Genomic DNA, 25,123 nt, shown 5'->3' with positions numbered 1-25,123 from the left:
ACGTACGCACAAGAGTGAGCAGTCGTATGTTTACTTTGTCCAGGGGGGGGGTGAGAAAGAAATTTCTGGTGACATTTTCCAGAATCCTAAGCTTTTTGCTTCGGTATCTAGGCGCAAATTACGCGAAAGACGAGTGGCCGCACTTTCTTCAGTGGCACCTCCTGCACGTACCCATTTCGCAGAGGACGATAACGCGAGAACATAACGCATGCTTAGTTATTACGAACGCGTTATGTAAATCCCAGTGTCCCCATGCAGGAGCAATGACCAAACCCACCCACTGTACTTCGTGCCAGATGAAATTTCAGGCTTTCAAGGTGATTTGACGCGTTTGTTTCTTACGCTCGTTTTATGTTGTGTACTAAGCCCAAATTTATACTCTGGAAGTCTTTACACCTTTACTTCCTTTGCTTACAGCGAATTTTCGAGCAGCGCCAGACCGATCCCGAGATGTTCACGTTTACTTGAAGGAGTGCACGATAGCTAGCTGTGAGGTAAAAACACAATATTCAGTGAAAGTGGTAGGCAGTCCTAAACGATTCATTCGCCTGTCCCTAAAGACAAGTAGCGTGCGATTAAAATGTAGGCACGGAGTCGGGTACTGGTGGTGCTGTTGCTGGCTGCCTCTGAAAGATAACAGCTCTCTGAAGACGCTGTAGCATTCATAGATAAAACACCAGTGTTCGATGCATGTAGTTTAGGGTATAACTTATATAGATGCATTAAAGCAGTGGGTTCAAGTGATTGTCTCAAGTTTAGTAAAATCTCCAGTATGTGTGCGTGTGTGTGCCGGGGTGGGGGGGGGGATTTTCGGTCGGCGTTTCCATTGAAGTACACGGTGCTCACGCCATTTCACGTTTTATGACATTTGACGATTTGATTGCTGCAATATCCCTTTGACGCCGCTCAAGCACAAAGATGACCTAAGAGCGGCGCAGTGCGAACAAAGAGCTGCACGCCGTGAAAACTTGACTCTTTATGAGAAAGACGGAGAGGTAGGCTCAGTAAGTAATCCTGAATTTGTCTCTGTAAGGCCTCCGGAAAGCTATTTATTAAATGTAAGCCCATGCTTTGCCGGATCTTTACACTTTACAGTGCATACATGCGAGTGAGGCATCAATACCGCTTGACAGGTGTTAATGCCCCGCTAGTACGTCTAGAACCGGCGCCTCTACCACTTCTTTGTTCTAAGTGCGGAGGGCTGAGGTATGGCGTCGTCTCGTATCACTTGGCCTCACGCAGGCAAGACAGGGCATAGCGTGTAGTCGTGTACAGCAAGAGGGCAGGGAGTGTAAGTGGAGAGATTGAAAAGGAGGAAAGATAGTCTAAAATGTTGCGCAGCCAGTATTATTATTAATATTATTATTATTGCTGTTGTTGTTGCTTCTGCTGTTTGTGAACTGCATACACACATATTACGACACGCAGACAAAGTCATGCACGATATAGCCATGTGTAGAACAGTTTCGAAAGAGGAAACGATAGTGAAAGTGAGAAGGATGAGAACGAGATTGGGGTAAAGAACAGCATTGCCGTGTATAGTCACTCATTATCATCGTCAGCCTGACCACGCCCACTGCATGAATAAGGCCTCTCTCATGTTCTGCCAGTCAACTCGGTCCTCTGCTTGCTGCTGCCACTTTATACCCGCAAACTTCCTAAACTCATCTGCCCACCTATCTCCACATCACCCACTTGCCACTTTTGGAATCTAATCTGTGATCCTTAATGAGCAGCGGTTATCTTGCCTTCGCGCTACGTATCCTGCCCATGACTATTTCTTCTTCTTGATGTCGACTATGATGTCCTTGACGCTTGTTTGTTCCCTGATACAATCTGCTCTCTTCTTGATCATAAGGGTTACACATATAATTTTCGCCTTGCCGCCGTGGCCTAGTGGCTAAGGTACTCGGCTGCTGACCCGCAGATCGCGGGATCGAATCTCGGCTGCGGCGGCTGCATCGCCGATGTAGGTGGAAATGTTGTAGGCCAGTGTGCTCAGATTTGGGTGCACGTCAAAGAACCCCACGTGGTCGAAATTTCCGGAGCCCACCACTATAGTGTCTCTCATAATCATATAGTGGTTTTGGGACGTTAAACCTCACACATCATCATCAAAGCCAATAATTTTTCTCTCCATTGTCCGCTGCGTCTTCCTCAGTTTAAGCTGAACCCTCTTTGTAAGCCTCCAGGTTTATGCTCTGTAGGTAAGTACCGGCAAGATGCAGCTGTTATATACACACCTCTTGAAGGATAGTGGCGATCTACCAGTCATGATTTAAGAATGCTTGCCGAATGTGCTCCACCCCATTCTTATTGTTCTAGTAACTTCGATCTTATGATTAAGCTCCGTGGTTACTGCCTGTCTCAAGTAGACGTACTTTTTTACAAATTCAAGCGCACTGCTACCCCTCAAGAAACGCTGTTCTCTCCCGAGGTAGTTGTACATTATTTTCGTTTTCTGCAGATTGATTTTAAGAGCTACCTTTTTGCTGTCCTTGTCTAATTCAGTAATCATGAATTGCGATATATACCTGAGTTGCTGAGCAGTACAATGTCATCGGCGAAGCACATGTTACTAAGGTGCTCTCCATTTTTAACCCTAACTTTTCCCATTTCAGGTTTCAGGAAACCTTTTGTAAGGACGCGGTAAGTAACATTAGGGAGATCGCATCCCCTTGTCTTACACCCTTCTTTATTGCTATTCTGTTGCTTTTTTATGAAGCACAATGGTGGCAGTTGATCCTCTGTAGATTTTTCAGGATGTTTATACATGTTTCGTCAACGCTCTGATTCCGCACTGTCTACATCACTACTGATATCTATACTGAATCAAATGGCTTCTCGTAATCTATGAAGGCTACGTGTAGTGGTTGGGTACATAAAGTTTCCTAAAATTAATTAGGGGGGGGGGGGGCATTGGCATTGCGATCGTTCAGCGACCATGGGATTGATGAGTAGCACACGGATTTGCCTAGTTTTCGTACTTGCGGCCAACGAATCGTACTTGCGGCTTCATTTATTGCTGGCTTCAGTTTCTTTTTGAAGAAAAGAATGAATGCCTTTTGAACTTCGTGACCCAGATCGAAGTGGTCAGCCGGAAAGATTAAGGTGGGGATGCGCAACCGCTGAACATTTGCCGATGTTCGTTTCGTGAGAAAACTGCTCCAAGCAGCACGAACACACAAGGAGCCTGAAGCAGGCCAGACGTACGAAGATTAGACATATACGTATACTACCCATCATTCCCATGCTCGCTGAAGCGCCGTGCGTTGCAGCTCCCATAACACAATAGCGCCAAAGTTCCCTCTAGCGTATATCAGGAAACTGTATGGTTCGGTGTACTCTCAGCACCTCTATATCATCTGATTGAATGTATGAATGTGGTTGATTGTTGAGTAGCCTGTTCGAAATACTGCTTGTTTTCTTGGTTGATACCATGTATACATGGCTGCATCCAGCCATGTAGAGGATAGTGTAGCAAATGGGCAGAAAGGGAAGCTAGGGTGAGGAGAACATATGTGAAGAGGAGGAGTGAGAGGACGAAGGGGAATGGTAAGACAAGGTATAGGGGAGTGTAGAACAGTGAAGCAAGTAGCGAGAAATCGAAATGAAGGTGGGAGATGCTGTGAGGGCGAGGAGGATGGAAAGAAGAATGAGGGTGTAGCGTGGGATAGCTGTGCATAGTATAGTATTATAAGGGCGTCTAAAAGGGAACTGAAGGGGAGATGGGCAAATGTGAGGGGGAAGAGGAACGTAACGAGGAGGGGAGGAGTCACCGGTGCATTATCCATGAACACCAAGCCGGTGGCACGTTCAGAGCGAAAGCGTGCGCTTGCCAGTAAAGGCGAATGTTGCTGAAGGCTAGGCGAATCACTCCTGCACCATTACTACAAATTTTACGTTAGTGAAGCTGCATACATTTTGTTTTCCGGCCGTCCCGTGACAGCTACCTCTGTGGCTCTGAAGTGTGTTTAGAAAAAGTGGTGAACAATTTAGGGCACTATAGGTACTCTACTATGGGAGAGCATAGAGCCGTCCCAGGTCCCTAGATTTAGGGAAATTTCCCAATTATGTTTGACATTTCAGAGAGCTTTAGGCTCTGAAGATGGCAGGCGTCGCCACTTGTGCAAAGCCGACTGTCACGCTATCTGGTTGACTCGGCTGGAGTAATTGGCCTTTGCCGCCGCGCCACGTGGGACTAGAAGAGCACCTGACAGATTTAGTGGTCTTTCTCATTTCCCCCTTCCCATTATTTATATCCTTCAAGCTTCTTTCTTTTTCGCATCCTTTCTTTCCTTTTTTATTTCTTCTTCCTCTTCGTCTTTTTGCCTTCTTTGGTTTGTTTGTGGGCATGCCTCACAATGTCATTTGTTCGCGACCACGCGACAGTTCTTTGCGAAGAACGGTCATTTAATGGGAAACTTGGTGATCGCGTTAATTTTTTTACGCCCTTTACGTTTCTTTCATGTTTTATTGAGAAGATCAGTAAGTGAGTATGGCGCATCTATAGCAATGCCGGCTACCGATTTTCACTTATCAAACGCAACACAATCGAACAAATAAAGATTTAAGAAAATCCACAAACAATGTCACCGAGTATTACACAAGATGTGCAAAAACAACACAATCCAACAATATATGAGCGAGAAACAGAGATAAAGAAATGCACAGAGACAGATATTACGGCAAAACTTTGAATATGTTAATGAAAACAAACAGACAATTATGCCAAAGAAGTGCTGGGGATATTATTAGAAGTAGTTGTAATTCTAATGTGCAGAAACAAAAGTGGACGAAAGGATAAATTTGATATCGGCAGGATCTGAACCTGCGACCTTCGAGTGAAGCATTCGATGCTCTATCACTGAGCTACAGTGGCGAGTATATTTCTGTCCACTTAGTAGGGTATATATGTGCATGGATGCTCACCACCGTAGCCGAGTGGTGGTGCATCGGACGGGTTATTCGAAGGTCGCAGGTTCGGATCTTGCCGGTGGCAATTTATCTTTTAGTACACTTTTCTTTCTTCTCAATTCAATCACAATTACTTCTAATAACATACCCTATACTTCTCTTGGCATCATTGTTGGCTCAACAAAATCTTCACTTCCGCACTGAAGTTAAAAGTGCGTCGATTTTTCAGTGGAATGCCAGAGGCATGAAGTCCCGTATCTCGGACTTTCGCCAATTTGTTCGGGCCAATCAATTCCCTATACTTGTCATATGTGAACCAAACGTATCAACGCCTTATAGATTGTCCGGTTATGAAGCTTTTTGTTCAGCCGCTTGCGAAGAACGAAGCAAAGTAATTGTTTACATTCGCACAGACTTGACTTATCTTTCGCACCCAATAAGTTCAAATGACGGCAATCAGTACGTGTGTCCTTGTGTGAAGCAGAATGCAGTTTCGTTCACGCTTATTGGTGGATATATATCTCCGTCATCGCGATTTGACTGCGACAGATTAAAAGACATCCTAATGAGAACCGATGGGCCTTGGATCATCACCGGTAACTTCAACGCCCATCACATGCTTTGGGGGAGCACTAGGATGAATGCCAGGGGCCGGAACATTGTTACATTCGCTTCCGATTACGACCTTTCCATCATGAACGATGATACCCCCCCATATCTGCGGGGTCTCACGTATGGCAGTTGCCTTGACCTGACATTGGTGTCACGGTGCTTCTCTCACAAAGTTAAGTGGTTTTGCGATATTGAGACTCATGGGAGTGATCACATACCCACCTACGTGACGATCGATGGTATCATAAAAAATTTCTCTTCCGGTGTTGCAATTGGCACTGACTGGTCGATGTTTGCATCGCGTGTTGAGAACGCTTGCCAAGAAGGCCTCGCCTGCAGCCTGGAAAATACCATAGTGGAAGCTATGCAAGCGTCCAAATGTAAATTACCATTTTCGTCTAAAGTAACACAGTTTGACATCGAACTGGAAAAATTACGAGCTATACGAAGGCGTGCTGAACGACGATACAGACGCACAAGATCAATTTACGATCTGAGGGAAGCAAGGCGGCTCCAGAAAAAGATTCAACGACGCATTTACAAACTGGAGAGTGATAGCTGGAAAGCATTCTGCGAATCTCTAGACCCTCATAAACCGCTGACGTATATCTGGAGAACAGTTCGTGGTCTTCGCTCCTCTCCACAACAACGGCACCCTTTTAAAGCTTTGGCACTCCATCATGGAAAAACAGAACTCGAGGTGGCTGAAGAATTTTGCATGAGAGTTGCCGGGAATATTATGAACGAGAGCATCGACGCCGTGATCGTTCCTGAGACGCGATTACCAGAAATAGACATTCCGTTCACTATGGAAGAACTGGAAGGTGCGTTAGTCGTTTCTAAGCGCATGTCATCGCCAGGTCCTGATGGTATTACTTATAGTGCGTTGGGACGCCTTGGACAAAAAGCTAGAAAAGAACTTTTAACATGCTTTAACAACTCCTGGCTCAGCGGCAGTGTTCCCCGAGAATGGAAAATTAGTCGATTAATACCACTTTTGAAATCGGGAAAATCACCATATGACTTGACAGCGTATCGCCCTATTGCCCTCGCAAGCTGCCTCGGAAAAGTGATGGAAAGAATGGTTCTATTTCGTCTCGAGTGGTACTTGGAACGATACACCAAATACCCTTCTTGCATGGCAGGCTTTCGTCGGGGCCGCTCTTCCATTGACTGTGTTCTCGATTTATCGACATTTGTTCAACAAGAAAAAAGTCGCAAGCGCATATCAGTGGCACTCTTTCTTGACGTGAAGGGTGCATATGATAATGTAGCTCACGATGCCATCCTCACTTCTCTCGCAGCAATGGGCATTGGTGGACGAATGTTTCAATGGATAAAAGACTATATAACTGGCAGGAGTTTCTTTGTACAAACATATGAGGGTACAACTGCCCAACATTACACCTACTGCGGAGTACCTCAGGGAGGTGTTTTAAGCCCCACATTGTTCAATGTGGCCCTCATTGGTCTGGTGAAGGTTCTGCCAAAGTCGGTGTGCCTATCCATATACGCCGATGATATTTGCCTCTGGAGTGCTGCAGTTACTCGCCCTCAGGTGCGTGCACGAATACAGCGGGCAGCAACCCTCACAACAGCCTACCTTCAGAAACAAGGCCTAAATATATCAACTGTGAAGTGCGCGTTGATGGCGTTTACACGCAAACCAATGACGCCATACCCTGTTTACATCAATGGGCAGAGTGTCAAATATGCACGGACGCATCCTTTCCTGGGCATAATAATCGACAGAAGTCTTTCGTGGAGCCCACATTGTGCGTACTTGAAGAAGAGACTGCTATCTATTGTGCATATCATGAAATTCTTGTGCGGTAAAGCATGGGGAACTTCTGTGGCTTCCATGCTACAGCTGTACAGGGCCCTATTTCTGGGTCTATTGCGCTACAGCTTGCCGGTACTGACTAACACTTGCAAATCGAATGCTCATTCATTGGAGAGTTTGCAGGGTCAGGCACTGCGTATCTGCCTAGGACTGCCCCGATGCGCTTCTACTTATGCCACAATCATGCTTGCCAAAGACCATCCGGTCAGGACATATATAGCTGTGGATTGCCTCAGAGCGCACATTCGACATGCTAGCCGTGTCTCCGACCACCACTTGGCCCTTCTACCTTCCGGAAGACCACGTGCTACGTTTTCAGACGTCATAGCCAAGCACCTAAACTGCATTCCATCAGGATATACGCCAGCTGCGAGAACGGCATGCCCTTTGTGGTGCCTCGACCAGCCGCAAGTACGTCTAGAAATTCCGGGAATCAAAAAGAAAAGCAGTCACTCCAGAGTAGCATTGAAGCAAGCAACACTGCTATTATTACATGAGTTGTACTTAGACCGAACGCAGATATACACTGATGGGTCCGTCTCATCCAGCAGCTCATCAGGTGCTGCTGTAATTCCGGCTGCAGAAATGACAATCAAGTTTAAGTTGTCGCATATGACTACATCTACGGCATCAGAGCTTGCTGCTATAAGGGCTGCTTTACAATATCTCGTTCAAGAACGTCCAGGAAAATGGGTCATATTCTGTGATTCGAAGGCAGCGCTTCAGAGTTTGCAGTCTGCCATGCGTAGGAGGAGCCATGGCCAACTGGTACAAGAAATAAGACATTGCCATCATGAAGCTCTAGCACGAGGGCATGATATTATATATCAATGGCTGCCTGGACATATCGGTATTACCGGAAATCAATTAGCCGATGATGCAGCCCGCTCAGCCCATGAAGAAACCCGTGTAGTCCCGATTCCTCTATCAAGGAATGATGCAACAAGACAACTTTATTTGCTGGCTCGAGATCTCACACGCACGTTCTGGTCGTCTACCAGCTTCCAAAGGTGTCAATTTTATGTACTGGATCCTTCGCTCAAGCTAAAGCTACCATCACAACTTTCCCGCTCCGATGCGACACTGTTATGCCGCCTTTGGTTGGGTGTTGCATTCACAAAGGTGTACTCCTTTCGCATTGGTATGGCAGACACTCCTACATGCGACTACTGTGGAGATGAAGAGACCATCGAACACGTCCTGTGCAGCTGCGCTTGCTACGACACACAGCGATGCCAGCTACGGATGGTTTTGAATCGACTTGACCCCGGACCATTTTGTGTGCAGAAGATACTAGGACCTTGGGCATCTGCCTCAGTTGCGCAGAAAGCAACTAAAGCACTGCTACTCTACCTTAAGTTAACAAACCTGAGCGACCGCCTGTAAACTGTGTGTGCTCCCCGAGTGTGCTCGTGATTGTGTGTACCTTCTCATCTTTCTGCAACCTCTGTTTTCCCCTTTATCCCTTCCCCAGTGCAGGGTAGCAAACCGGATGTGCGTCTGGTTAACCTCCCTGCCTTTCCTTGTATCTTTATCTCTCTCTTTCTATTGTTGGCTAATTATCTTTATTATTGTGTCTAACAAAGAAAGCGAGCACTTGCACTGGCATTCCTTTCTTTCAAAACTTAGAATAGGCGCTTGAGTTGTTAGCTGCTACAAGAATTCGGTGAAGATTGGTGTAGAGATCTCATGATAGCTGCCATTTTTGGGACTCTGTGCATCCTGCTGATTAAGTCCGTAGAGTTGTGACCTTTCTTCGATGGAGTCACATTCCTATTACTGTATTTTCTTCACTAGCTGTAGTCATGACATGACACGTGGGATTTACTTCGAAATGTGGGGACATAAAGTGAGAGTGAGACTTGAAGGGAGGACTTTCGAAGTTATCCCTTCATCGGGTAGGCTTAGCTGTGCTGTCGTCGTAGGCTTTTCTACAGTATTATGCCAACAGTTCTGCTTGGTCTTTTTTAGAGCAGACAAGTCAGCCATGTGCCCTATCTCAGCAAAAGACAACGTTCTGCAAGAAAAACAAAAACACAAATGTGCAAGAGGTTTCATTTCTATATGCCAGCCGAGCTTGCACTACAATCGCGCAGTCATCGTGAGATATAAAACGCTTACTACCTGAAGCCCTTTCCGCTTCTGCGAGCGTAAAATAGCTGTTTCGTGGTTTTGGCATTAAATGTGGTTGCATGTTCCACAATGCTACGAGGACCCTATGTTTTCTTTTTTTAAAGCTGTTGGAAGAGAATGTACGCATTCGCGGATTTAGCGTGTATGCAGAGAAACGAGAGTTTACATTTGCCGAGGAAATTTGCCGCTTCCAGATGTAAGTTGACGCCTTGTACATTGCATTCGCGTAGCCGTGATATCCTGTCTGGCGGCAGTGGATTTAGCACGAAGATAAAGCCGCATATGCACTTGGTCTTTGCGACAGTGCTGCCGTATGCTTTAACTTTTTTTTCACGTCAAAGTACGTGTGCTTTAGAATTTCAAATATGGTGAGCGTAGTGTAAGTTATGTGAGTTAACTCTCTAGTGAAGATTGTCGCTTGGCTCAGCGTCGGAGTGAGACCTGGAAAACAACTATAAGAATTGAAGAAATAAATTGCATTTCGCTTTCACATTTTTTTTCATGCGTAGTCTGCTTGCTTGTTTCCGTACTCAACAGGAATATGGTTTCCATTTATTGGAAGTACTTTCACTGAGGCACAGGAACATGGCTGTGAAGAAGTAATGTTCTCCATAACCATTGACATGTTATTGAAATATTGACTTAAATACACTTCCTATATGTTATGTGTGACGCTTAACTGTATTACCTGCAATCTAGCAGTGGGGGAATTCACCGATTATAAGGTGAATTTGCCCGATATTGGTCAAGAGCAGAGTCCGAGACACTGAATGTGCTCCTCAGGAAAGTTATCAAGAAGGTCCTGGGTTTACACATACGTACCAGCACCGAGCGTCTGCTTGAGCTTGGCATTCACAACTCGCTCGAAAAAATAGCAGAAGCCCAAGAGAGAGCACAGTTTGCAAGGTTATCTACAACAAGGTCGGGGAGAATGATCCTGCAAGAGCTGGGCCAACACCCAATGGCAATCAGACGCAATTACAATGATATCCCCGACAACATCAGGGAGAATATCACGGTGTCTCCTATACCAAGGAACATGCATCCAGAACACAACGTCGGAAGAAGAGTAGCGAGGGCCAGGACTATACTTCGTCAAGTCTCAAACGAGGAACAAGGGGTCGTATTTGTTGATGCGGCTTCCTACGCCAATGGGAAAGCGTTTGTGGCAGTGGTGGTCGATGGGGATGGCCGTGTCCTCAACTCAGCGACGGTCAGTACGAAAGACCCAATCGCTGCGGAACAGGTGGCCATCGCCTTAGCACTCAAGATGGATAACATTGAAGTCGTCTACAGTGATTCCATGGCAGCACTACGGGCGTTCTCCAAGGGGACGGTCTCTGAACGAACGCTGAGAATACTTCAAGGCAAGAACATAACGCATCATCTTCTGAGTTGGTTTCCAGCTCACCTTGGACAAATCAACGATGTCTCTCCCAATCTCAATGAAGCAGCGCACGAGACGGCGCGAGAACTCTCCAACCGCGCCTCCCCGGGGATGCGTTCTACCGGTGAAGGGGATAACCGGGAAATTCTTACAACATATAACGAGCTAACTAAACATTTCTACCTGTCTAGAAGAATTTTCTCTCCACCTCACAAAAACCTAACTCGGCTTCAAGCACTTACATTAAGGCTTTTGCAAACGCGGATGTACCCTACTTTGAAAATGTTACACATCATGGATGCCCTGACCTATACCCAAGTAATCTTTGTCCACATTGTGGGGAAATAGCTTCATTAGAACATATGCTCTGGCAGTGCACCAAATTCGCTCATTTATCAAGCATCACCTCTGCCAGATGGGAGGCGGCAATCCGCAGCTCGTCCTTGGCAGATCAGCTCTGGGCTGTCCACCAAGCCCGCGAGGCGGCTGAGGAGCTTGGCATCTCAGTCCCCACGTGGGAGCAGCCCGCAACACAGTGATCTGTGTTTTGGAGGACCAAATAAAAGCTTATCCAATCCAATCCGATTTCTGCATTGCTTAATTCATAAGAAAAAAACAAGTGATAAAAAGATCACAACTCGGATCCCACGCCACCGTAGTTGTCCGCCGCCAATGATACAGTGGGGTTCGAACCCGGGCCTGCTGGGTGGCAGCCCAGTATTCCACCACTGAGCTACGCTGGTGCTTGTGACATGTAGGCAAACTCGCCTTAGGCATGCTAGATGTAGGGAAAGCAATCGCGTTATTGTGATTTATGAAGCGTTTTAAAACAGGGAAAGAACAACCTGTCGTCACACAGTACGAATATCGTTAAGAGTGGATCGTCCAATGTTCCAATCCATTACAAAAGCTTGTTTTTGTTCAACTATTGACTGGCGCATACCCACTTCAGGCATAGCTCCTCATCATCGTCAGCAAGTGATGAACCATTGGCACAAAATTACTTGCAAGTGTTTAGCGGATACCACACCTCTCAACAGAATGACGAAAACTAGCATATCAAATGCCAGCCTTCTACCAAAAAATTATTAATAATGCCGCCATGGATATCAAGCACGAGCGTTTGTAGTAGTTACCCAATGAGTGTTAAGAAAAGGCTCTGAAAAGCCGCTCTTCTAGCTTTCGCTGTGACTGTGCTGTGCCTTACGCGCAGGCTTGGCATTTTGTTCTTCTTTTTGGTGCCGTATTGTGCTAAATATATTCACAATGAATACACAACAACTAGCTCAACAGCGCGTTATGGCTATATCTACAGTAGTCTGAAAACACATGCATACCCAGGAGTGTCTCGGAACACAACCCCAGAAGTTCAACGTGCCGAGATCAGTAAAACAGCAACAATGCACGAAGCGTGCCTTTTAGCAGCCTCACCACTGTTCTGCCCTCCTGCCCATTTCGGTTGATGTAAACACTCAACAAAAAAACTATTTTGGTAAACCACATGCGATTATATGGAATATTTTTTTTTGGTTTCGCCGCAATGCCGTGACATGCCCTGTAGCTTATCGAAATCAAACCCGGCGAAAGCAGGCTATTGAGTGCGACCAACAAACAACAGATGAATGTGACCTCGATACGTCGTTGTTAAATCGGGAAGGTATGAGCACGGACACTGTATGTGTTCCCGTCTTTTAGGGGCAAAGCTCCTCTAAGTCTAACCTTGTCCTGCGTGTGGCGTAACCGCGAGAAGAGACGAGAAAAAAAAAGAAAGCAGTATCTCCCGAACAGTTTAATAGACGGCGCTGTCTCAAAAAAGTACATACAGACTGCAGTTAAGTGAGGATATTCTAGGTGGCTTTGTACCGATACTCCCCAATTGGCTGCTGCGCGGGTTGTGCCTGGGTACGCGAGGAACTAGCGCTTCCCTCAGTCTCCTGGATAGTCCTTGTACTTGGGGGATCGTTGGTGAGGCATGGACGAAGCAGAGACACGGGCGCATTTAAGACGCCTACGTTCGGCTTCCTTGGCTCGCGTCTCGTCGGTGTTACCCATCCGCCGTCTGCATCCTTGAACGTGATGGGACGCATGAACGCATGCAAGGATTAACCGACACAGGGACGGATGGACAAACACACGGTTCGCCCCACTCATCATTATTCACCTTGTGTATATTGTGTGAGCTTTATTAGTTAAGACCACAGCATAAAATCGAGGTGGCTTACTGATGAAAACCGAGATAAAGTTTGTCACTAATAGGATATTTTCTAGGGCTATTTGTAAGCCTGTGTAAACCATGCTGGTTTATTAATCACTGCCGCAAAATACATTGTACCGGCGCCCCGTAGCTATCTGTACTCGATTGCGTTATCAGTGGATGCCCAAAGTAAAAAGGTTAAATAGGTTGATCGAACGTTCATTTGGCTCCCCGTCAGGCACCCCTCTAATGTCCTTCCCGAACGGCAAGTCCTTCCCGAATGGTCATGGGCTATGTTCCTACCAAAACAACCTAAGGACTGGTTCTTACGGAAGCTTTAGCGCGATATAGAGACGAGAGACGGACAGGCGCGTTCTTTCGACGTACAAGCACTTGTCCGTCTTTCGTCTTTATATTGCGCCAAAGCTACCGTAAGAATGAACCGACTCGCCCAACGAGTCACACTCTACGTAAGAACGAGTCTTGTGAATACAATGACGCAATGTCTAATCACGTGACTTAACTCGCGTACGACCGCGCAACAACCAGTCGCCGTAATAAAGTCCCGTAACATCCTTTAACGACTAGTAACGTGATATGGCCCCTCAAGAACTATTTAACAAGAGGGTAGCGAGAGTAACCGACGAAAACCGGGAAAGAATAGCCTAACTAGGCTAGAAGAAGCTTCGCGCCCCGCCGCGTTGGTCTAGTGGCTATAAGGTACTCGGCTGCTCACCCGCAGGTCGCGGGATCGAATCCCGGCTGTGGCGGCTGCATTTCCGATGGAGGTGGAAATGTTGTAGGACCGTGTGCTCAGATTTGGATGCACGTTAAAGAACCCCAGGTGGTCGATATTTCCGGAGCCCTCCACTTCGGCGTCTCTCGTAATCATATGGTGGTTTTGGGACGTTAAACCCGACATATCTATCTTTCTAGAAGGAGCTTGGCATTACTAGCAGGAAAACTTAGAACGTTGGATCTACACTAGTTTTGTGGCTGGTTGCATTGTCCACCTCGGTGGAACAGTTCATTTCATTTCATTTATTGCATCCTTAAAGGCCCGAGGGCATTACATAAGGGGAGGGGGCAACAAACACTCTGTGAGGGTGTACAATTCAATGTGAACAACTTATCATAAACAATACAGTTCTAAATATGCATATGAAAGTTTGGTCCAGAATGACAACAAAAACTAATCAAACAATGAACAAAAGAAACTTTTGACTGGGAAATTTCAATAAACAAAGAAAAAGCCTCGCTGGCGCAGTGGTTATGGTGATTGGCTGCTGACCCAAAGGTCGCGGGTTCGAGGCCGGCCGCAGTGGTCGTGTTTCTATGGAGATAAATGGTTGAGGCTTATGTACTGTAGGATGTCTGTGCACGTCAAAGAGCATTAGATGGTCAACATTTCCGGAGCCCTCTACTTTCGCTGCTGCAAGCTGCGACTTGCAGTGTGGCAGTCTGCAAGTTGTAGTCTTGCGCTACTGAAAGCTTTTCTTTTACGACTTTTTTGTTTTTTTTATAATGCAGACCAATGCATGACACAGTTTAATTTTTTTTGTATCTTTACCAGCTGGCTCTTGCGTATGCAGTCATTCACTAATGAAATGAATGAGTAAAGTAAATAAAGTAAACAAACAAATGTGACTAATGCATTATCCTCAAATAGTCATTGACCTTCCTCTCACCCGAATTTCTGCTCTCGGTAGCAATACCCTTCACTGACATGAATATTTGAAGATATTGCAGCACCGGGTGACAGTGGCGGTTGCTCAATTTTACGTGTCACCTCGTGAAGGGTAGCATGCCGGAAATTTTCTCCTGATTAACTTCCCTTCCTTTCATTATAATATTTCTCTTTCAAGTCTCTCCCCCTCTTCCCGAAGATTGACATAGTAGCAAGAAAATAAAATATGTGGTTCAGGCACACATATTTGAAACACAAAAAGGTCAAGATAGACAAATATTTAGGCACATTTTACTGCAGCATACGGAATTAAAACAAAATACCAAGCGCGTTTTCATTGACTGCGCTTCAGCTCCATTTAGGTTACGCTTCCATGAAGGGTGTAACAGATAAAACTGCGATGAAGGAAAATTCGTGTGGACAGCTACACTTTAACGACAATGGAACGTACGCCATGCATAACAGGGCGCGTTTCGTATCGCAGGATGAGTTTAGGTGGAGGACTCGAGCACAGATAGGGGACGACACAAGCGGGTTCATGTACTGATGCGGCCGGTGACGACAGTATAGCGCCAGCGCAAACTACAGGCCTTCGAGGTACAACCGGGCAGCATTGAAATAGAACGTGCCGTGAAAGGGAATCAGAGGGATACAAACAATCCACCCAACTCGCAAATAACACAAACGAATAGAGCGTTGTGGCAGAGAGGGACGGCCCGAACCGGGTGGTTGGCTCGCGCGAAACAAAGCCAGTTGTCCGCGGCTGTCGCCTGCGGCTCTGTGGCTTGGGTCTCTATAGCATTCCCGTTCGTTGTCGAAAACGTGCGTAGAATGAAAAGTTCGGGAAGGCAACGTACTGCTGACGCTTGATCAAGCGCTGCAGGCTTGGGTCGCGCATGTCTCACGTACGCACCACAGCCCTTCACTCTTCATCACGGACGACACTCGCACTTCCTTTGTTTAGCTATGTATGCTGTTTAGATAGATGTACGTGTTTGTTTCTACCCACTAGAACCCCTCTGCGCCTTTCTTCAGAGTCCCTTTTTGTGTTTTGTAGCCAATGCTTGCTTTCTGTACGACGTATTCAGTTACCCTAACCTTCCGTTCCACCACCGTAAGGTAGTCAGCCAGTGCACTCCGGTTAGTATGACTTCTGCAATTACTTTCCTTATTACCTTTCTTCTTTTTAATTGTTCAGATACAGGGTCAACTAAGGACACGTATAGTGATAGGGAAGTGGATAAATGATAGCAATTCTAACGGCCCTTTGTGCTCACAGTGATAATGCAATTCAATGCAATTGATTGTTGCTTTCAGAGGTACAATTGCGCTCAATAGAGTTGCAACATGCTAGATGTGGTTAAAGTGACTCCTAGACTGAACAATTACACTGACATCAATTGGTTCAGAGAGTACCATTGATTAGAAAGCTTAATTCATCAATTTTCGTCTCTGTAGGTGCCACATTGCAGTGTTGGTGCCACTTTGCGTACAGACAGCGTGTTGCGGCTCATACTGAGAGTGATTACACGTGCAAGGATGCTTCATTTTCTGCACAAAATAAGCACACCGCGCTTGTTCGCTGATTCATTAGTTTGCAAAACACAACCTGTAGAGAAAATACAATATAATTTGCAAACTTATGTTCGCTTTCGAGTACTCAATTAGAGGCACAAATATGATAAAGAAGATGCCCTGAGTTCGTCGAAATAGGGCGTTGGATCTATTGGTTTTTTAATAGACAATATTGACAAATGTATCCCTCATAGCACCATTGTACGACTTTGTAGAGGTTCTCTAAGCTTATTTATCCGAGGTAACAGCAAAGCGTCTTTCTTCACGTTACGTCACTATGGATGCGTCAGCGACACATAAAGAAGTTGAGGGCCCACTTATACAGTGGCCAAGGGCACACTGCCATGGTAGATGCTACGATGGTGGCCCTTTGTTGGATGCCGGCACGCTTACGCAGTGTTCCGACTATTCATGTGCGCTCTCCTCCACCCTATAAAGTCGGGACCTTTTCTGCTGGCGGGATTTCTCTCTTTTTACAGCATGGCTGCAGCTCGTTACTGCGGCTCCGGCGTCAGTTCAGATAGGGGAAGTGCTTCTCGAACGCGGCCGTCTTTTGTGTTTGTGCTTTCACCAACCGAGCCAAAAGAAGAAAAAGTGAAAATAGATTTCGTGTTAAAAGTTAATCAGTGTTTGTTGTAGCTTACGTCAGCGCAAGATGAAAAATGCCGCCGGTGGATTGCTGGCTGTAATTCGGCAGATGGCATAGACTATTAAACACTAAAAACTATTTTGCACGTACACAACTTTGACCATTTCTACCTTATGCAATTGTATGCAGCCCATTTCTTCGCTCATACCAAATGTACTTTGACCGTCTCTGCCTTTCTCTTTATATATCATGCCATGACGTGCAACTTTGAGCTCTCGTGGTCGCTTTGCCCACATCGCATGAACCAAAATTAGAATGGGAGAACGTGAGTAAATGACTAAACCAATTTATTGTTGTAGTAGCAGTAAACAAATTTATTAGGGCAGCTGACGGTTTCCAAAGTGTCGAGGGCTGTCAGACCATGCGTGGTCGCCCATCGCGTGCATGAAGCTTTTTAGCGTGTACGGTATTATAGTATGCGAAAAGGTTCTGCAAAGCACCAAATTATAACAAGGAGAGCACCATGTACTTTATTAGAGGAGAGAGATAAACTGTCTCGCGAGTCACAAACTGGTTGCTTCGGTAACTACACGACTTCACATCGAGTGTGTTTATAAAAAAAATGTTTGACGATTTAGACTAGGGTGTACTCTCTATGGGGTAGCTTTGAGCCGTTCTGCTATGAACTCTAGAAGAAATTCATGTTTCTGTTACCCTTACGCTGTGTGTTGTCTACAAATGAACCGTCTCCCACTAAAGGGAACCATGAGTAGCATTCGAAGCAGCATATGAGTCGACTTAAAGTTCTGTTTATCACGGGCATCTCGCCCATTGTTAACGCGTCCTTGCAAGTGAAGCACACGAGGAATTCACTGTAGCTTCTGTAGCTGTTACTCATCCCATATGTTGCTGCTACTCGTGCAAATGACGCTGCCAACGCTAGCATGGCAGCACTAGTGACGTGATGCGGGTGTTTGCGAGCATAGGTGGAGTATATAACCCTTCACTTTTCAGCCTAGAATGAAAACGTTCTCTCGTCGCAAAAAAATATTCACAGGGCACCGCAGTGTGATGACTCGTTTTTTTTCCCTATCTATAAATTATGCACACTGTATGTGATAGTCACTCCTTTATTGTGTGTCACTGTGCCCGAAAGCCTTTCCGAAAAATGTCCTTTTGTCTTAAGGACTTTGGGGCATCCATGCGTCAGGGGTGAAAAAGTGTTTAACGATTTCGAATACTTTGCTTCGTACTCAACTACTGGAGAGCAGTAAACCGTCCTTTCGGCAGCTAGAGACAGTAGCTGAAGTCGCCGCAAGCCTTGCGTTTAGAAAAAACGTTTAATGATTTAGAGAACTTTGTACTCTGACATGGGAGATCAGAAAGCCTTCCCAGTCAAAAAGGAATTATGAAAGCTTACTTTCAAGAAGGGAAGTTTTACTGTACACGCAACTTGTACCTAAACAAACGATGCTACGAAAACAAATATAAACAGATTATACGTCATTTAAATGAGCACTAAAACGCCATCTTATAATTCTGTGCTTCCGAATGTTACAAGTTAATGAAAAATTTAAATGGATCGAGCTGTTCGCTTTCATGGAATGCCACGCATGCATGCGTAAGTGGCCGCTTGGCTTGTACGGAAACCTGTACGCTCCAGCTGCCCCTTCTTTACTCGGAAATGTGCTGTTTAGACAAAAGTGGTTAACAATTTTGAGCACTTGGTACCCTACTATAAGAGTAGCATGAAGCCATCTCATGGCCCTCGCACTTGATGAGGCCCTGTTGACAAAAATTTCGGCACGAGGCATGTGTTTAGCAGTGACACCGCCTCACGTTTAGAATGTCTCTGGTGTAAGAGAATTTTATTTCCATATACATCTTACATAACTTATGCGCACACAAAAAATTGGACAATGGTGATGTACAATTCAAGCTGTTAAATACAGCTAAAAGAACTGATTTGCGTATGCAGTGATGTGCAATGCAAAAATTGTACAACAAAGACAGGACATTCATGGCCATCTGGATGATTATTGCGATAGTTTCACCTTTAATATAATACCGAAGCACCGTTTTTTTTACCCCAGAAACCTCACCTTACCAAACCACCACTCTTGCTTAAGGATCGGAATCATTTCAGATTATTGAGATATTAAACGAATTATCGGAGTTCATAATAAAAATCACAGCTCATGCTCCCCTAAATGTAAAAATAATGACTTTTATTCCAATTATGTAAAGGGTTAAATAATGCTTTGTGAAACAACATTTTGATTATCCGCATATTGGCTTAATCTACGCCTAGGATGCTTAACGTCGTGGACTACGGGCAATCTAACAGAACCCAACACGGTGGCCCCCAACATCACTTCGGCTTTTCCGGACATCCTCTTCGCTGCGGCCTTTTAAAACCAAATAGCACGAAAGTGAGCCTTGGCGAATGGTTCGGCGAACCACTGGCATCTTTAGTAACAGTGAATCCCTTCTGTTTGTGTGATAGGAGTAAATAAAAACGGGATCACACGCACATAAAAATAATCATAGCACAAATATGGTGACATCTATGAATCGAATATTTTGATGACTGATATGTTGGGTTTAACGTCCCAAACTCGCCATATGATTATTATAGACGCTGTAGTGGAAGACTCCGAAAATTTCGACCACCTGCGGTTCTTTGACGTGCACCCAAATCTGAGCACATGAGCCTAAAGCATTTCGCCTCCATCGAAAATTCAGCCGCCGCAGCCGGGATTCCATCCCGCGACCTGCAGGTCTGCGAATACCTTAGCCACTAGACCACCGCGGCGGGGCAAGCGAATATCCTACCATCTGCCATGTGCAAGAAATACTCTATGGAGTATATTGTACTCAGGATATAGAAATGTTCACCGAGCAAGATAATTGGCAGCATATCCACGGAGTGAATGATGGAGAGTGGGGCGAAGCATTCGCCCGTCCATTTGTTCTTGCTTCCTTCCGTCTGTGCGACTGTCCATGCATCCATTCGCCCGTCCGTGCGTGCGTCCGTTCCTGCGTTCGTCCATGCATCCGCCCCTGCGTCCGTTCATGCATCTGTCTGCGTGTCCGTTCGTCCATCTATTCAACACTCCAAGTACCACCATCTGGCATCTTTTCATCATATATTCCCCATATAGAAGCACCGCCATCCAGCGGACATTCCAAGGACTAAACGAGAGGTGGCACACGCACACTTTCTAACAGCTTGCACTTCGTACCTACTTCCCACCTTAACTACCTCGAGTTCATTTATGGAATATACTAGTTCATTGTATTCATGGCACTGCGGCTCAACGCTCGCTAAACCTTTCTAAAACTAAGGTGGTTACACCCAGCGGGTATAACGTAGCAACCCTTTCTCTTCAGATAGTGCTCAATGTACATGCAATGGTTGCTAATGGGGATCGCAGCGTGCACGTTAATTAAAAGCCGAATGCTCCTGTCTCTCATACCCCATTATCAGCTATTGGCATGTACATTGAGCACTATTTTTGTTGTTTAACAACGCACAGAAGGAATCTCTCACCGGCACCACCTTGGAGGTCAAAATGTTTGCAGGTCAAAGCGTAAGACTGGTTACATACTACGACAGGACGCGGGACGAACAGGTGCCGCTATAAGGAGCTTCGCTTACTTTTGTTTAAATGTGTGATGTATGTTGTGCTTTGTCTTTTGTTTGTTATTGTGCCTGTTATACAGACGCTTGTCCCTTAGCTTTGTTGCGTTCCACGAGAGAATAAACTTTTTTTAAACAGGAGCTTCGCCCCTAAAAACCCTACCTCCTTCCCTAGATACAAAAAAAAAGAGTAGGAGAAGAAAGGCGAACCGAGGCAGGTCCGGAATCGGCACATCGCCATGGCCGAAAGGTGACGTAATATTCAGCGAGTAGTCAATATTTGTCCAGGTCTGGTCGCTCAACCTTTACTCATTTCTCCCGCGATATGTGGTCATCGAAACTTACTTCGTCTTTTTTTTTTGTCGTTGTCATCGATTTGTGTAATCTCGCCTTTGAACTTTTGAATGGAAACGTATCAGCCGTTTTTCTTCAAATCGGTCACACAAAAATGGAGGGAATAGAATGAAAAAGAAGCGTCCGTGCATTGAACTTGAATTATTAAAGTGAATCGAATTGAATGGACTTTATTTTATGCGAGGGTCGCTGTCAACAGATACTGCGCTTTCAGTGCTGCACCGTTTTATTTAGACTGGGAGTCTCTCGGATCCGTCAAGTTTCTGCGTAGATAAACAGCATGCAGCCATGTTGTAAGCCTTTTTCTTCCCAATTAAATAGTTCCGGAGTTTCTGCTTCTGCCGCATGCACAGCCAATAATGGGTACCGGCTTTACGACAAGCTTTTTAGAGGGACAAGATGTAGCGAGTGGCCTCAGCTGTGTTTTTACCTCTAAGCAGATTACAGTGTTAGCTGACACAGTCCTTAGCTTTTAACGCTGATAGATGCTCGTCATTACTTCGACTTATTTTTTTTATTACTGCCGGTATGCTCTGTTTGGCAAATAACGTTTTTACACGCTCTATCAACGAAAGGCCATGCGTCGCAGTAAGACTAATACACAGGAGCGGTTAAACATTTTCACGCTACAGTTGCTCTCAAATATTTCCGCTGTGTAATTCCCCGCAAGCGAAACAAGAAAAAAATAAGAAACACGAGCGACGCGAAAAAGTTTTCACTTATATGCGGAAACAAAATATGCATAATAAAGCGTCAGCGTCACTTGAGGTTTCCGCATTTATTCTTTATTTATGAATGAAGAATAAAGAACAAATGCGGAAACCTCCAATGACGCCAATGCTTTATTATGCAGATTTTGTTCTGTAAATTTTTAATAAGCGTTATTCTGAATGTCGAATAAATGGGTATGTTAGAAAAGCTAAAATAGGATGTATTTCAGCTTTTATGAGGGCTTTAACATTTTTGGAAGCATTACATAAGCTTACGCGATTACTACTCCCCCCTCCCCCAATCCTTTAAAGAAGTAAAAAATGCGCATTGGATGTGTAGAGCCTTGTTACGGCCCCTATTAACTGAACTCTGCATAGGATGCTGGCCAGTTCTTAGTGTCAGCACTGCCTTCGTCTTTCTTTCTTCGTCAATGTGTTCAAATTTAGCCTGCAATCACTCGAGAGACGATTGTTGTAGAAGTGGTAACATATGTGGCATATGCAGCATCAGCAGAGTCTAAAGGCATGGTCCACCTATACATGCAGCGTGGTCACATTGTGGATAGAGCCCATGCAAATAATTGTTACAATGGTTCGCATCTCTCTGGGCTAGTTGGCAATCTTGCAAGACGACTGGTTGCGGCTAAATTTAAACGCACGGACGAAAGAAAGAAACATGATGACAATGCTCATACTAACAACAGGCCAGTGCTCATACTAACAACTAGCAACTGGCCATTTGTTAATGTCAGCACTGCCTTCGTCTTTCTTTTTTTTTTGTCCATGTTTTTAAGTCTATCCTGTAATCACTCGAGAGACGAATGTAGTAGTAGTAGTAGTAGTAGTAGTAGTAGAAGTAGTAGTAGTGGTGGTGGTGGTGGTGGTGGTAGTGGTAGCGGTAGCGGTAGCGGTAGTAGTAGTAGTAGTAGTAGTAGTGGTAGTGGTAGTGGTAGTGGTAGTTGTTGTTGTAGTTGTTGTTGTTGTTGTTGAAAAAGAAGTTGGCTGGTGGCATTCCGATCAACTTGGTGCCGTCGTTGTTCGCCATATTTTAGTGCAAATGGGAGCACACCCTTTCCGCATAAGTGCCGATTTGTTTGCGGAAACACGCTATGCACGCCCACCCTCGTATCCCGGTAGTTTGGTTCACCACCTGCGCTCCAGAACAAACCGGAATACAAGGAGAAAGGCTGGGTCACGTGGAACGCCCACGGCGCGATGGGTGTTCTTTAGGTTTTGTTATTATTTGAGGAATATATTTGAACGGCATGCATAAAAACTGGGGATCAGCTGGTGCTTTCCCGCTGAACTATTTGAAGGAGGACGACGCCAGACTGTTTGTTTTATTCTGACGTGTGCCGTTATCGTGTATAAAACTTGAACCCGACTAACACGCTGTTTTAGAATGCAGATCTTGGGCACCTGTTCCCGCGTTGAGTGTCGAACTCATTGTTGGCTAGCGTCGGTTAACTGATAGAGCTAACGAGGATGAAAGAACGAGTCTGTCGATATCACGAGTAACTGGCCTTAAAAATGGCCTTCTTCCTCCGTCTAGAGTTACTGTATAGACGGCTTCATGAATGCAAGCGTTGTGCCCCCCAAAAAACTTCCGGTCACCTATTTTAACATTTCGTGACGTCGAAACGGAAAAAACGTTTTCACGTTTTTTTCAAGAGTAAGAAAAGTCTCTTATTAGTTTTTCAGACAAAAAGAACGGGCATAATTTTCAAAGCAATCTTTTATAGTTTTTATGTAGCTCAAAAGACCATTTATTTGATTATGTTTTGCCAAATGACTGAAGGAAAGTGTAAAAAATCAGTGGTCTATTTTCTAACGCTCTTCTTGCCCATCTATGCTACTTAGGCACATCGGTGGACGAAACTGGAAGTCATAGATGGTCTGTGTTTGTTAACAGTGAAAAGGTCAATATGCTACCTTTAGGTAGCTACCCCAAAGTAGCATATAGAGCAACTCTCTACCTCCGTCATACGTGGTGTCCCCTATATCGGAGATGGTGCTGCTCATGTGGGGCTGGCACGTGCACTGGAACTTGGCCTCTCTTGTCGAAATGGCGCTGTCAGCGTTTTGCTTCATTTGTAACGCTTGCAATGCACAGGATAGGGTGCGTAGCATGCAGTCACTGGCAGTCTCTGTGGCCACATGTAAGGAATGTTACACAACTACGACTGCGGATAGCCTGAACATCAAGTACAGTCGGCGTTTTCTCAATGTGATGCTGTGCGGAGAATTCGCGTTTATGTAATTATCGGTGCATTCTGTTTTCAACGAGGATGTCAAAACACTTTCTGACGTGGAATCGAGGGAACGTTAAGAAAAGCAATGCTGAAACGTAGTTACAGACTGCAAATAGGTGCTGTCGAATCCTACAACGTGGCGGAAGAGTTGAGGAAGAAAACTCGACAGCCAGCCGAAGGCAATATGGAGCATCTTGTAGAAATCTCTATAGATGTTGGTATAACGTTGCGCGTAATAGCCACAGGCACAAAACGAGGCGATGTAACTCACAGGGTGCGTTGTGATGTAACGCACAGGGTGTGTGTTGCGTGATCTTTTCTTGTGTGCGCGTTCTTTAGACGCAACGTTATACCCTAGCTCCTTGGTTATACCCACTAAATGCAAACCAACAGGCCCAAAAAGCAACATTAGTATGCACATGGGCTTCCACTTTTCGATCAATTCTCCATCATGCTGTCACTAGCTAGCTTCCTGTTACGCTTAATTTGTAACGCAGTCGCCCCGGTAAAGCTGTGCTCTGTTGTTCAATCACCTGACCACAACAAACGTTTTGGGAACTGAGATGCTTTCTGCCTCAGAAATTCGTACGAACTTGCACGTGGCTTTGTGCTACAAACGGTGGTCTCTATTTCTCTTTCATAGGGTTATGCATTCTGCTCTACAATCAAGAGCATATTTTCAGGTGCGGACCACTGTAGAACCCAAAACTTTTGTATGCTGTAGTTTTTTCCCGTAACACACGCAAGCCCACGTTTAGCTTGGCCATATGTAGCACAGAATATTCTTAAATTAACTGGAGGCGACTGTGGCCTGCGACCATCCAGCGAGCATAAGAATTAAGGGTAGTACACAGATTTGCCTAGTCTTCGTACTTGCGGACGGCGAATTGCACCTTTTGCTGACTTTATTGCCACGTATCGGTTTCGTTTCGAAGAAAAAAAAACTAAACCTTTTGAACTTCGTAACCCAATTTGAAGTAGTAAGCCTCAAAATTAAGGTGCTAAAGCGCAGTGGCTGAACATTACCGATTGTTCTTTCGTGACTTAGCAGCTTCAAGTCGCGCGAAGCCAGAAAGAACGTAAAGTACAAAAACTAGGACAATCCGTGTACTACCCATTGATGCCATGCTCGCTCAAAGGCCATTCGTTGCAGCTCCCATAGACTCTAGCGCCAGATTTCTCTCTAGTGTATACATAGGAAACACTTCGATTTGTGGCACACGCAGT

At 45.2% G+C, this 25,123-nt stretch overlaps 1 protein-coding gene across 1 annotated transcript in view; it reads left to right on the top strand.

Moving 5' to 3' along the window:
- The window catches only part of LOC119162218 (endothelin-converting enzyme 1), a 161,905-nt gene that overhangs the window by 90,580 nt on the left and 46,202 nt on the right, over positions 1-25,123 (top strand). The window contains exon 4 of the mRNA XM_075889133.1: positions 2,622-2,649. Coding sequence (XP_075745248.1) covers positions 2,622-2,649 — 28 coding nt within the window. The remainder of the gene's footprint in view (positions 1-2,621; positions 2,650-25,123) is intronic.

This window comes from Rhipicephalus microplus, chromosome 3, assembly GCF_043290135.1.
Source record: "Rhipicephalus microplus isolate Deutch F79 chromosome 3, USDA_Rmic, whole genome shotgun sequence".
Taxonomy (NCBI): domain Eukaryota; kingdom Metazoa; phylum Arthropoda; class Arachnida; order Ixodida; family Ixodidae; genus Rhipicephalus; species Rhipicephalus microplus.
Note: the sequence above shows the minus strand (reverse complement) of the source record. Positions and strands in the feature narration are given on the sequence as shown.